General features: G+C 44.1%; 1 protein-coding gene across 4 annotated transcripts in view; it reads left to right on the top strand.

The window, feature by feature from the left end:
• CCDC87 (coiled-coil domain containing 87) overlaps positions 1–15,121 on the top strand; it is a 220,106-nt gene that overhangs the window by 36,055 nt on the left and 168,930 nt on the right. For all 4 annotated transcript variants that reach the window (XM_033951406.1, XM_033951405.1, XM_033951408.1 and 1 more), the window contains one exon: positions 2,000–2,261. In XM_033951406.1, coding sequence (XP_033807297.1) covers positions 2,000–2,261 — 262 coding nt within the window. The remainder of the gene's footprint in view (positions 1–1,999; positions 2,262–15,121) is intronic.

The raw sequence follows: 15,121 nt of genomic DNA, 5'->3' as shown, positions 1-15,121 counted from the left end.
GCGCTTCCGGAGGAAGTGATCAGGCAGAGTACGGTACAGGGATTCAAGCAGGGATTGGATGGATTCCTGAGGGATAGAGGGATCGTGGGGTACTGAGTAAACCAACCTGGTCGTGCATGTGCAAGACCGGAGGGCTAGGACTTCGATAGGAGGGCAGAACTTAAATGGGAAACCAAGGTGACAGGGGAGCCCTTCTGATGATTCAGACAGGCCTTGACCTGTTTTTGGCCACCGCGGGAGCGGACTGCTGGGCAGGATGGACCTGTGGTCTGACCCGGCAGAGGCACTGCTTATTTTCTTATGTTCTTCACCCTTGGTCCACACTTGGGCCCATGTTATATTGTCAAAGTGAAAGATAATTAATTGAATTAAATAAAAAAATGACACTAGCAAAAGTTCCAGAATTAAAATGATGGTTAGTTGTCTTGTGAAGGAAGGATGAAGTTGAGAAAGGGTTGAATTGTAGCTTTCATTAAAACTAATTTTAAGGAACTAAACTGAATTGTTGACGGGAAGAATTCCACAACAGATGGTAAGGGTACTGCACCAAAAGAAAGGGAAGTAAAGCCCAGATTTTTCCCTTAAATATTTCCTTAAAAAATAACCAATTGTGGTAAACAATGAATTACTTCACATCAGTCCATAAGGGCAGGGAGAATTAAAAAACATTTTGAAGTCTACTTCTGCCATCTAGAGTTAAATTGTACCACTATATGCAGGGAGAATCAAAGCTGGAAACAAGATTTATATTTAGTAGAGTTATTACCGATAAGCAATAAAGAGTTAAGGTAGGAAGTAAACTTCATATTTAGTGCTTCAGAGAGGTAGATATAAAGTGCTGATTTTTTTTTAAAAATTGCTTTTTAATGAATTAAGTATGGGTATTATAAGATTATATGTATACAGAACATTCTAACAAAGAGATGTGATAATGTACATATTTGTAATGCTATGGAAGTATTACGATATACAGTAGTAATAGATGAAATAAGGCCAGTGTATCAAGCATTGGAGTAGTTTGGTATAGGTTCTGGATTTATACAAATGGTCCAAACTTTGTATAGTTCTCCTATTGCTAGATTGTATATTAATAATAATTTTTCAAAACAATTCAGTTTGCAGAGGGGGGTTAGACAAGTTTGTCCCTTATTTCCTTTGCTTTTTGATATTGTATTAGAACCCTTGTTATTAGCTATTCAGCAAGTGAAGGAGATACAGGGCATTCCTTACTCAGATTGAGAGTATAAGGCATATGCGTGATGTCATCGCGGCGACGTCTGCACACTTCTGGGTTCCTCAAGCATCATCACGTTGACGCCCGCGCATGTGCAGAGGCTCTCCAGATGGGCCCTGAGACGCCAGTGGGGGTGCCAGTAGGGAAAAGGGCCGGAGAGAAGGAGAGGCATTGGTGCCAACTGATTGCCTACAGCAGTGTTTCTCAACTACTTCAAGCTAAGTACCCCCTAAGTCTAACAAATATCAACTGAGTACCCCAACCACAGACCTCCTTAGGCCCACCCAAGCTCTGCCCCAGATCCCATCCCCTTTACTAATTGTAATGCAATTTTTTCCATTCATTTTTCATATACACACAATATACACAGCAGATATAAATTCTCAAAACTGACACATTTCAATCACAATATTGAAAATAAAATCATTTTACCTACCGGCAATCCTCTGCAGCTTTAAAGGTGAAAACCAGGAGGCCATGGGGGAAGCTGGAGGACGCTAGAGAGAAGAGGGAAACATTCAGGCCTTCAGCGGATTAGGCAGCGCTGGCGCCGTACCGCATAGGGAAATAAGCTGGCAGACACTTCTCTTCCTCCTCAGTGTGCCGCAGCACACTTGGAATCTCAGGAGGCACAATAGTGTGCCCCGGCACATAGTTTGAGATATACTGTACTAGATCAATGAGTCTTTATTTTACATTGTTGTATTTATTTATTTTCATCATGATAAATTCCAATACGTTTTAACATGTGAATTTATGTCACAGTCTAAACATTATTCAGGTCAAACGTCTCCTTGTTGAAGACCTAAATCAGAGGAGGATTCGTGGTATTCATGGTATTCATGCTTCAGGTGTACCAGTATTAAAGAGAAAATCTATTCAAGGTCCAAGCTGGAGAACTGAGTCTGATGGTGACAAAGGCTCTGTTCTAGAAACCTTTGATTCGGTATATACAATGGAACAATTTATTAAGTCTACAAACATTATCGTGTGTAAGAAGCAGGAAATAAAAGAAATCCTATCAGATGTAAGTATTAAAAGTTTCTAATCACTGTAGATGTATATAGATATATAAAACTGAAATTCAGGTACATACACACATACTAAGCTAAATTTTCAAAGATTTGCATGGAAGTTTGTTCTCTGAAATGTTCACTTCATAAGTTTTTGACATTTAGGGCCATAATTATTAAGGTGTATTAATTGGTTTTCATAGTTTCCAGTTCTGTGGGTGAACACAGAATGCTACCAAAGGAATATCATCAAACTGACCAAAAAAACAAAACCAGACAGCTGTTGAAAGTAGAAATCAAACACTGTTTCAGTAGTTCTCAGAAGTGTAATTGAGAGACCAAAGCAAAGATCAAGCTCTCTACTATAGTCATGTGAAAAAATTAGGACACCCCATGAAATATTCAGTTCTTTTTAAAGAAATGTTCACATATCGATGTCAAATCTTTTTTTATTTATCTCTGGAAAATAAAGTGATGTAATTGCAGGTAAACAACAAAAATTTTCCTTGATTTGCTCATGAAACAAAAGAAATCCACAAAAATGTGTATTCTAACCGAGAAATAAATTAGGACACCACCACATATCCTCCCACTTAAAGTGGCTCAAATCACACACAGGTATATCATATCAGGTGCACATGATTAGAACATTGTTACTCAACATTTTGAAGGAGGTTTGCCCTACTTAAACCTCATGTGCTCATGACTGCTGTGGTGAGAGTGAAAACCATGGTGAAATCAAAAGAGCTGTCTGAGGCCTTCAGAAAGAAGACTGTAGCAGCTTATAAGTCTGGTAAGGGATTTAATAAGATCTCAAAATAATTTGGCATTAGCCATTCCATGGTCAGGAAAATAGTGTACAAGTGGAGGACTTTCCATGCCCAGGTCTGGCTGTCCAAGCAAGCAGACCTCCAGAGCAGACCACAAGATGCTAAAAATAAGTCTCCAAAAACCCTAAAATGTCATCACAGGACCTACAGCAGGCTCTTGCTACTTTTGATGTGAAAGTGCATGCCTCTACAATCAGAAAGAGACTGCACAAATTTAACTTGCATGGGAGGTGTGCAAGGAGGAAACCTTTGCTCTGTAAGTGAAACATCAAGGCCAGATGAGTCTAAAATTGAATTATTTGGACACCAGAAAAGAGGACATGTTTGACGTACACCAAATACAGCATTCCAGGAAAAGAACCTCATACCAATTGTGAAGCATGGAGATGGAAGTGTCATGGTTTGGGATGCTTTGCTGCAGCAGGACCTGGCCAACTAACCATTATAGAATCCACCATGAATTCTACTGTGTATCAGAGGGAGCTTAAGGAACATGTGAGACCATCTGTAAGAAAATTAAAGCTGAAGCGGAACTGGACCCTGCAACATGACAATGACCCAAAACATACTAGTAAATCCACCAAAGACTGGCTGAAAACTAAGAAATGGAGAGTCCTGGAGTGGCCGAGTCAAAGCCCTGATCTTAATCCCATTGGGATGCTGTGGGGTGATTTTAAACGGGCAGTACATGTAAGAAACCCCTCCAACATCTCACAGCTGAAAGAATTCTGTGAGGACTGGGCCAAACTTTCCTCAGACCAAGAAGCGTCTCACTGCAGTTATTTCAGCCATTAGGTTATCCTAATTTATTCCTCAGTTAGAACACACATTTTTGTGGATATCTTTTGTGTCATGAGTAAATCAAGGAAAGGTTTTGTGGTTTACCTGCAATTACATCACTTTCTTTTCCAGAGATTTTAAAAAATAAAAATTTGACATCAATGTGTGAACATTTCTTAAGAACTGAATATTTCATGGGGTGTCCTAATTTTTTCACTGTATGTCACTACTACTTCTCAATCATAGCACATTTAAGGGTCACCCCAATCAAAACTCCAAAACTTTTCACTAATCACACTGAGCTGTATGCACTTATCTTCCACCAGTGCTGGGTTCTAAAGCATTTCGCTAAAGCTGCTTCAGAAAACCCGTATCCAAAGTGGGTTTACAAAATCCATGGTCTATAAAAAACAAGAAAAAGGATCATGATGCAGTGAGAAGCGTAGCCGTGGGTTTCTGCAGCTCCCAGGCTCTCTCTCATACCGCTAAATTAGTGTGACTTTCTGGGCATTCTCCCCTTTTAAAACACGATTGCGATACTCCACTTGCTGTATGGACTCTTTTGTTTCTAAGACCAGTGGCAGTATGGCAGGGAAAGCAGCAAAAAAAGACAAAGAAAATCCGCAGCCGGCCGAGGACAAGATGGCTGCCAGTGGCTCCGTATCAGTGTTGCCATTCACAGAGGGACCACTGCAGCAACTCACTACCGCTGTGACCCAGGCGTTAGCACCTCAGATGGAGCATCTCTCCGGGCAGATTACCCACCTGGAAATCACTGTTGGGCGAGACAGTGACCTGCACTGGAGACCAGGGTCTCTACGGTGGAGGATTCTAATATTGGCCTGCTGGAACAGTTCATGCAAATGGAGTGGCGCATGACTGAACAGGAGGAGAAACTTGATCTAGAAAATAGATCACAAAGAGACAATCTCTGTTTTATTGGGGTGCCTGAACACCTTCATGACTGGCAACTGGGTGTGCGCCTGACGATGTGGCTGACTGCAGAACTTCCTCTGCCCCCAGGTACAGGCTCACTCTGCTTGGAGAGAGCTCACCGGGTGGGGAAAGCAAGTGTGGATCGTCAGAGGCCCCGGGTGATTGTGGCTAACTTGCATAACTATCTGCATAAGCTAGAGCTTCTCCGGCAATATTGCCTCAAAGTTTCAAGTTTTATTTTGATTTGATAAATCGCTTATTCAAATTTACTAAGCGAATTACAGTAAAGTAAAAAAGAACGTACATTTATACATGTTATTTAAAAAATAATGGGTTAGACTAACAAACTTACAAACTAATTGATACACAAGGAAGGGAGGAATAAAGTTACAAATCAGTGCTTTAAAGTAGAAAAAAAACCAAAAATGGAAAAGAAAAACATTGGGGAGGGAGTAGTAAAAGCCTGGAGGGTAACTACTTGGAGGAACTCCTTGGCTTATGAGGAAGAGCAAATGTGTATCTTCCAGGATTATTCTATGACCTTACAGGAATGTCGAAGGAAGTTTCAGCCCTTGTGTTCTGCTTTGGATGACAAAAAGATCCAGTTTCTCTTTTTGTATCCGGCAATCCTTATAATCCATGTCAACAGGGTCTGGAAGTCTTTTGATACTGTGGAGGAAGCCCAGGATCAAGTTAAACAGCTTACATGACTTTTAGTTTTACAAATCAATGTTGTGGACTAGTTAAAGCCTTTTTGGCTATGGGGTCCCTTGTTTGCTGTTGAGGCCTTTGCTAGTTGGCATTTGTTACTGATGGGTACTGGCTCAGTTCTTTCTTGACTGTTTTATGCATATATTGGTTGGGAACCATATTATATTAGTTCATTGCTGTGCAATTATTAGGTGTGAGTGGGGGGCCCATTGCATTTTAGTGCTCTCTGGGTTCCTGCATAGATGTGGGAACTGCATGGGGGTGTTGCTCAATGGAGTTGGATGGTCTTGAGTTTAGGGTGGGATGGGGTTTTGGTTTGGAGGGGATGTGGGTTGCACTATGCAGAATGAAGGGGAACATGTTTGTGTGTCAAGGATTGCATCCTGTGATGTCTTCTTTTGGATATGTTGGCTTTTGCTCTTTTCTTCTCTTGTACCCGGGGGACATATTTCACCTGTGAGCGGGGGTGAGGGCTTGGCACCTCCGCTTTTTCATTTGGTTGCCTGAAGCTTTTACCCCTGCTTTTACCCTGTACTCAGTGGTTTAACAGATACATTAGTATCATGGAATATTGGCCAGATTACTTTGCCTGTAAAGAGGACCAAAATCTTACAGACCCTTAAGAGGCACTCCTTTGCTATAGCATGTTTACAGGAAATGCGCCTCAGTGATGAGGAACATCTGAAGTTGAGGCGTGATTGGGTGGGGGATGTTTTCTTTTCTTCCTCGGGTGGACGGAGAGGGGTGGTGGTGCTCATGCATAGATCAGTTCCTTGTAGGGCTGAATTAATATCGAAAGACACCTACTATTGAAGCTTTGGTATCAGGGGCGAGAGTTTATATTGTTTGTGGTTTATGGTCCTAATCAAACGGATGTGTGCTTTTTCCGGCGTTTATTAGCATTGCTGACTTCGTATCACATTAAGGCTTTGATAGTGGTAGGAGACATGAACTTGTTAGACTGATCACAGGGTGGTTTGAGCAGGGGGATGGCTTCTTAGTTATGAGCTAATTTTGCTGCTGAGTTGAATCTGGTAGACGCGTGGAGAGCCCTTCATATGACAGAACGAGACTATACTCACCTTTCTAGGGCACATGGTTCTTATTCTAGATTAAATTATATTTTTATTAGCTCTGCTTCTTTTGAGTTGGTCTCTTCGGCGGCTATTGGCCATGAGAAGGTTTTAGATCATTATCTTATTTGGCTAGATTTAGAGCTTCATCTGCATTCCCTGGGGTCTTGAGGGTGGCATTTCCTTGTTTACTTGTATCATGATCTTGAGTTTAGGGGATATCTACATCGGCAGTGGAAGAAATACTTGCATCATAATGCCCCGCATATATGACAACCTTCACTATTTTGGACTGCGGCTAAAGCTGTTATGCGGGGTGCGGTAATTGCTTACATATGTGCTCGTAGGAAATGTTTGGCGGTAGGTGTTCTGCGTTTGGAACAACAGGTTGGAGTGGCGAAACGTAAATTTATTAAGAATCCAAATAAAGCTAATAAGGATTTATTGCATGCCACCCAGATGAGTTTGAACTCCCTTATTCATGAAAAAACTCAGCGCTCCTTAAGAACATAATAAGAACATAAGAAATGCCTCTACTGGGTCAGACCTGAGGTCCATCGTGCCCAGCAGTCCGCTCACGCGGCGGCCCAACAGATCCAGGACCTGTGCAGTAATCCTCTATCTATACCCCTCTATTCCCTTTTCCAGCAGAAAGTTGTCCAATTCCCTCTTGAACCCCAGTACCGTACTCTGCCCTATCACGCCCTCTGGAAGCGCATTCCAGGTGTCCACCACACGCTGGGTATATCGCAAGGGCTATTACCACAAATTTGGTAATAAATCTGGATCTTTATTGGCCTGAGTGGTTATGGATTCAGGCGGGAATAGAACTATCATAGCGCTGTGGGATTCCCAGGGATCCCTTACGTGTAGCCTAGAAAAGATGGCTGGATTGTTTCAGGATTATTTTGAGACACTTTACTCGGCAGAGGAGTCTCCTGCTGAGGGGAATATTTTGGCCTATTTGAGGGGGTGTGGCCTCCCTTGTTTGACCCCCCAGATAAACAGCAAGCTTTGAATGCCAGACTTACTGGCAAAGAACTGCAAGGGTCCATTATACATCTCAAAAACTCTGCACGGCTCCTGGGCCAGATGGCTTTTCAGGTGAATATTATAAGATTCTACAGGCGGAGTTGGTGGGTCCGTTATCAAGTTATTATCAGGAGATTTTAGACGGTGGTCTGTTTCCCCCAAATGAAAATGTAGCATTAATTAGTTTAATACCCAAGCCTGGCTTAGCCCCTGAGCTGGCTACTTCATACCGCCCGATTTCTTTAATTAATGTAGATATTAATAATAATAACAGTTTATATATCGCAGGACCGTGAAGTTCTATGCGGTTTACAATGATTAAAAGGTATTATAGATTGAGTGGAATAAACAGAGTTTGGAGTTAGTGAATAACAGTTCTAAAGATCATTTGTTGAGGACTAAGATTGTATAGTTCAGGAACAGATGTGTTTTTAAACGTTTCCTGAATTCCATATAAGTAGTAAGCACAAGCAGTTGTTCCAGATCTTATCCCCATAGTGCTGCTTGATGGGCATCTTGGTGTCCAGGCTGGTGGCGGTGCTTCCTAGGCTTATTGGCCCGGCACAGACTGGATTTGTGCAGGGTCGCAAATCTGTGGTTAATGTACACAAGTTACTGTTATCTTTGGCCTATTGTAATCACCATTCCTTACTGGCAATCACCGTCAGTCTGGACGCCGAGAAGGCTTTCAACAGTGTTGGGTGGCCTTTTCTGTTTGTTATATGGGTTTTGATGGAGCCTATCTTTCAGCAGTACAGGAACTGTATTCGGCGCCTTTGACTAGTTTACTAGTTAATGGTATTAAAACAGCTCCCTTTTCTATAGCCCAGGGTACGCGGCAGGGGTGTCCACTGTCCCCCTTATTTTTTCTTATTTCTTTGGAGCCCTGTTGTATTGGCCAGTGAGATGGTGTGTGGAATGGAGGATCTGCCTTTGAGCGTTAAGATTTTGGCCTATGCGGATGACCTTATGTTGGTACTTACTAATCTTGAGGTATCTTTCCCGGCGTTACTATCTCTCATCGGGGAATATGGAGCTATCTCGAGTTTCTCTCTTAATCTCCATAAGTCCAAGGCTATGCCGCTGCCTATAGCAGTTAAAGATCATTGGGAGGTTAAATCCTTGAAATATTGGGGAATATATATACTGGCACAATTGTCTCTGCTATATAATGTCAATGTACCTTGCTTATTGTTAGCTACTGTGGAGAGCCTATCCCTTGTCACTCTTGGGTCGAGTTAATTTATTTAATATGATCTTGGCCCCAAAGTGGCTCTATGTATTTCAAATGCTTCCATTATTTTTGAAAGTTAAGATGAGAGGGCGTTATACTCTTTATTGCAAAAATATTTGTGGCAAGGAAAGAGGACACGTCTTCCCATTCAAATTATACAGACTCCTAGGCGTTATGGGGGGTTGGGTCTCTTAAATGTTCAATATCTGACTGTAGCTTGTGCAATGAGGCATATAACTGATTGGTATAGAAATGCACAGGACTTTACTATTACCCCCATTGAATTGTCCTTGATGGGCCCTTGGCATTTTAGCTGTTACTTACATGTAATAGGGCTCTCTCTGCCTCCTATACTTTGGAGTTCTGGCATTTTGCCTGCTGCAGTCTCAACATGGCACTGGCTCTGCAAGAGGCAAGGCTTCTCATCAAGGGTAACCCCATATCTGGCTATTTGCGGGAATCTGGCTTTTTTGCCAGATAAGCCTGAGTCTGTGTTTCATCGCTGGAAAGCTAAAGGCATACATTATTTGTTTCATGTGCTTACTGAGGAGGGCAAACTGAAGTCCTTTGCCAGTCTTCGGAAGGAATATTCCCTGACCCAGAGCGACATATTTTCTTATATGTAAGTTCAGCCTTATGTTCGAAGTCTCCCATGGGAGGACTTGACCGAGGATGTCCAAGATGAACTGGCCACTTGCTACACCTTGGGTGCATAGCTCAAAGTTTCCTTGCGGTTCCACCATCACTATTTACAGGATTCTACTACAGAACTTTATTACTCTAAGTATGCTAAGGCCTGGAATGCAGATCTTCATATAAATTTGTCCCATCAGGTTTACAAAACAGTCTTTGACAATGTATTGCACTGGGAAAAACATTACAAATTTGTGCACCGTCTTTACATTTCGCCTAAGCGGTCTCTGTATATGGGCATGTCCCCTGATGGCGCCTGTCCCAAATGTGGTTTTCTACTTTCCTCTTTGGGGCATTTGTTTTGTCTTTGCCCCCTTGTCTTGGCTTTTTGGAAGACTCTCCTTGCTTACATATCGTCTCTATGGACCTGTGGAATCAAGTTGGACGCTTTTCTGTTATTTGATCTATATTCATTGCAGACTCCTTTACTGAAAAGGTATCGCAGTTTATCCCAGGACAAGCAGACAGGTATTCTCACATATGGGTGACGTCATCGACGGAGGCTGGATGCGGATGCCTCACAAGCAGACATGCTTGAAGAAACTCGAAGTTTTGAGTCGCCCGCACCACGCATGCGCGAGTGCCTTCCCGCCCAGCGCAGGGCGCGTCTCCTCAGTTCTCAGTTTTCTGCAAAGCCAAGAAGTCCATCTTTGAATCTCTGCATTTAACTTCGTTCCTTTGTGCCTTCTCTGAACTGCGGTTTGTATTTTTTGCCTCACGAATCGCTGTTCTTATTTTATTTCTTTTATTTTTAGTAAAAAATTTTTGGGACAGGCCGATCGGTCTCGCACTTATCTTTTAAGAAGTAACTTGTGACCAAAATAGTTGCTGTGTGGCTAAACGCCCTACGGGACCCATTTCACCACAGAATGGGCTTCATCAGGGGTCTTGGAATTATTAGTGTGTAACTTAACTTTTGTTAACACACGAAAAAATGGCGCTAATAATTCCAAGACCCCTGATGAAGCCCATTCTGTGGTGAAATGGGTCCCGTAGGGCATTTAGCCACACAGCAACTATTTTGGCCGATCTTGCGGCAGCTATTTTTCCTCCTATGTCCCGGCCTGCCACACGCTTCAAGAGGTGTAGCAAGTGTCAGCGCGCGATCTCTCTTACGGACCCTCACGGACACTGCCTCAAGTGTCTTGGGCTGAAACATCATCCTAGGTCGTGCCTGCCTTGCCAAACACTTCAGCCTCGTGCTTTCAAGCGTTGTTTTATTTTGGTGGACAAGCTCTTCGAGATGGAGTCTTCTACTTATCTCTCGACTTCGAAGCTGACCTCAACTCCTACCGAGGCTCCTTCTGCGCCTACTGCTTCCACCTCGAGCCTCATCAGACCTTTGTCGTTTGCAGTAGCTCTTGCTTCGACGTCATCTGCTGTATCTTCTCCTGTTTCCTCAGGTCAGATAGCTCAGCAGTCGGTTCCACCGGTGGTGATTAAAGTGTCTAAGACTCCCAGGTCGAAGCACACTCACACTACCTCGAAGGAACCTTCAGCCAAATCAGGTGGTCCGGTTTCAGACGCGGATCCATCCTTGCCGGCTTCTTTCCAGACCATGTTAGAGAAGCAGTTTATTCAGTTCCTTACTAACATGGGACCCAAACTGCTTCCTCTTATCCAGCCTGGGCATTCAGCAGACGCCCGCAAGGTCGAGATGCTTCCTTTGCCCCAGTCTGAACTTACACACTATTTGCAGGGAGCAGAGTCTCTGCGAGTGTTTGGTCTGGCATCCAAGCACGTGAAGCAAGGAGCAGATTCTTTGCGAGTGCCTCGACGGGAATCCTCACACTCTATACAAGGAGCAGAGTCTTTGGGAGTGCATCGAGGTTCCTCCACCAAGCCTCTGGTGTTTCGATCTACAGCCTCTAGTCCTATTCATCCGATGGCATTGGCTGCTCTCGTCTCCGAGATGAAGTCTCCTCGATCCTCGAGATCTGGTTCCAGACACAGTTCTCACCGACGTTCGAGGCCTTCCTCGAGGCATCCTTCCAGGCATAGTTCTTCTTCTCAAGACAGACCATCTTCCTCTAAGCCTCGATCTACTCCAACCTCGACCAGACCACCGACTCCTCATTCGAGGTCTCCGATGCCAGACCTCCAGGATATTCCGTTTTCGATTGCCTTGTCCAAGTCACTAGGTTCCTTTGATGCCGAAGCTTCATCTTCGACTCAGGCTGCCTTGACGTCCTCGAGTCCTTCTCGAGGCAAAGCATTGGCAGATCAGCTATCTTTCTCATCTTTCCTTCATCAGATGGCTGTGGACTTGGATCTTTAATTAGATACTGGCTCCAAATACTCTAAGGAGTATCTAGAAGTCATGCATCTTCCTCAACCTCCGGCAGAGTCTCTTAAGCTTCCACTTCATAAGCTTTTGAATCAGACTTTTGGTCGATGCATGGAAACACCTTTTTCCATACCAGCTGTTCCAGGCAAATTGGACTCTAGGTATAAAACTGTGCATCGCAAAGGATTTGACAACTCACAGTTATCTCATCAATCCCTCCTTGTCGAGTCGTCCTTAAAAAGGTCCCATCCTTCCAAGGTTTATGCCACCGTTCCTCCTGGAAGGGAAGGGAAAACTATGGACAAAATTCGGACGTCACATCTATCAAAATGCTATGATGTCCTCTAAAGTCCTCAATTATAATTTTCAATTCATCACTTATTTTGAATTTCTTATTTCTTTATTGCCGAAGTTCTTGTATTATCTGGATACTCAAATGCACTTTGAATTTCAAGAGGTTATTGCTTCTTTGTCTCAACTCCGGATGCATCTCCTCTAGTCATCTTATTATGCATTCGAGTTGTCTGCTCAAGCGGCTGCTTGCTCTGTGGCTATGCGTTGTCTTGCCTGGCTTCGTACCATTGACATGGACCCTAATCTTCAAGACCGCTTAGCTAACATTCCTTCCCTAGCAACAGCAGCAGATGAATCCAGAGACCAATGGGGATAGCTCACATCTACCAGCAGGCAGAGATAGAGAAACTGATTAACAGGTGGTCCTATTGGCTGGCACTCCTCCTGTTTATCTAGTATTCTCTATCTCCCAGCAGAAAAGGTCGCTATTCAACTAGCTCCTGAATTCTGGCTGTGGCTGGAACTTTATTTTCTCCTGTTGAGGTTTCTCTTCAGCGAGACTGCCATTCTGTTTCTCCTGTTGAGGTTTCTCTTCAGTGAGCTGGCAATGCTATTTCTCCTGTTGAGATTTTCTCTTCAGTGAGACAGGGGTGTCCGGCTGAACGGTGCCGGCTTTAGGGGTTACACCTGGGCCCCCCCAGGTCCCTGCCTCACCCTCCCTCCATTGATAGAGGGTCTGACTGTGTCTCAATTTTTTTCTTCTTTCCCTTCTCTGTAAAAAAAAAAAAAAAAGAGACCACAGTTGCTACATTTTGCCATGCTTTTGCTGCAAACTGGATTCAACCGGCCCTAACAACTTGCTTGTGAGTATGTCTGGCTTTTACAGTTGTTTGAACTTCAGGTTCTGTTTGGGAGTCTTAGTACTGTGGGTTCGGTCATCGTACATTTAAGGCATGGATATTTTATTGAGGCTAAGTTTTATGACTAGAAATCCGTGGAGGGAGCCGGGACTTCCCGCCCTTTGCATGCACGCGCTTGGTTTCCTTGTTGGTTACAGCGCGGCAGTAGCGGTGCGATTTCTTGCTCACATTTGTTCTCATTGTTGGGTTTCAGTGCAGCAGTAGTCCTGTTTATTCTGAGGCTCTCTTTCATCGGTGTTTGTTACGGCCATGTGCAGCTGATTGTGCAGCATGAGATGGGACATGTTTTTCCCGGCGCTGTGGGCCGTTCTTCTGGTTATTCCCTGAGTCTGATTTTCTTTCTATGCAAGCCGCGGCAGGGTAAATTTTGCGGGGCTTGAATCCAACTATGTTTCTAGGAGCGTTGATGCAGCGGCCACATGTCAGTGAGAATCCGGCGTGCGCTTGGGTCTCCAGCGATGGCGGGAGAGCTGCAGCGTTCCGGTAGTTTGTTTCCAGCTGACTTTGGTCAGGGTATGCCGGGGCTTCTCTCCTTTCCGGTTCAGACAAGTTGTATGTGTGTCACCAGCTTTGGGACAAGCTTGGGCAGCTTTATATGTCTATGTCTGTGTTCCTGCTGTACTCCCTTGAAGGAAGCTGCTTGTTTAATCGGACTCTGGGGTTAGCACTCAAGGGGTTTACCAGAGAGACTCTGCCCTGTGCTAGATCACCCAGTCTCGGTTTGTCTCCGGACTGGGGCAACATACGGCAACTCGCGGCACGGTGAGATCAGCAGTAAGATAGTGCCCTGTATTTCACACAGGTATCTCATTGTCTCTCTTGGGGTCCCTGCGGATTGAGCCTTTGTCTGTTGGTAATTGTCCTTATTTGGGCCTCTGTGCTGAGCTGCATGTGTCTAGTAGTGGCACAGGATATATATGCCTAAAGGTAGTACAAACAGTTCCCAAGTTCGGGCTGTCTCTATGGGCATAATGACACTGTACATCTTCCTGCGGCCAGGACTCTCTTTCTCTATTTCTGAGGGGGCCTGGACTTCAGATTTCCATGCTTATCACGCTGGTTTCTCCTGTCACCATTTTCTCATGGCACATGCTAGACGGGCCCCCCGACCAGACAGGAAGGGCTGTACAGCTCCTTTTAACCAGGAGCCAGTTACCTATTCTATCAAACCCGCGGAGGATCACGCGCTATGTGGCTGTTAGCCTCATCCCTGAAGCTCTCATTAGCGATGTGAGCTTTGTCTGATACCTGTAAGGATGCTGTTGTTTTCCACGGGGCGGTAGATGCAGCATCTTGATGAGTGAAGTATGTATTCACTTTAAAGGACATACGTATTTCGCTCATGTTGCATGGGGATAGTACTGTTTTCATGATTCCAGTATATTCCTCTTTACATTGTGAAACTTGAATTTTCCTAGGAGAATCTTCTTGCAGATCCTACTGTCTCATCCTGCCATTCCCTGACCTTCTGCACTTCAGTCTGAGGGGATCTTGACTTCTTTCAATGACTCTTCAGGCTTTCTCATGAGGGAGAAGACGCTATAATGTCAGGTCAGGGGGCTGTGAAGATTTTTCAGGATGCTTGCATCTTTGCATCCTCCTCAGGTTTCCAGTTCGTTCTTGGAGTCTCTATGTTTTGTGTTTCCCTTTTCAGTATTACTGGTCCTCAGGACAGTTCTTGTAGTTCTTCGGGAACTAAGGGACATTGTTCCACTTACTGCATGGTGCCCGAGACGGGGGCATTGGGCAGGCTGGATCCCATTCTTCTGAATTAGTTTCTCGGGGTTACACATTTCTGCAGACAACATGGTAGTATATTTACATTTTCTCTATGGACTCCGAATCGGCACTTGGTTTGCCTGCCTCCCTTGGAGCAGCGCTTTCGGTTTTGGCACATGCCAAAGCCTACCCAAGACTTCACGAACGTTTTAGGTGATGTGGGCGGTGGTACCGTTTTGGCGCTACCAGGCGATTCATCTAATTTCTTCTTGACTGCCTGCTTGATTCGGAAGACTTCCAGTCGGGCCATTTGACTGACACGAAAAGGGTTGTATCTTTTCCTCAGTTCTTTACACGTGCATCTT

The sequence above is a fragment of the Geotrypetes seraphini genome, chromosome 7, assembly GCF_902459505.1.
Source record: "Geotrypetes seraphini chromosome 7, aGeoSer1.1, whole genome shotgun sequence".
NCBI lineage: Eukaryota > Metazoa > Chordata > Amphibia > Gymnophiona > Dermophiidae > Geotrypetes > Geotrypetes seraphini.
The sequence above is the reverse complement of the archived record's forward strand: the minus strand, read 5'-3'. Positions and strand labels throughout refer to the sequence as shown.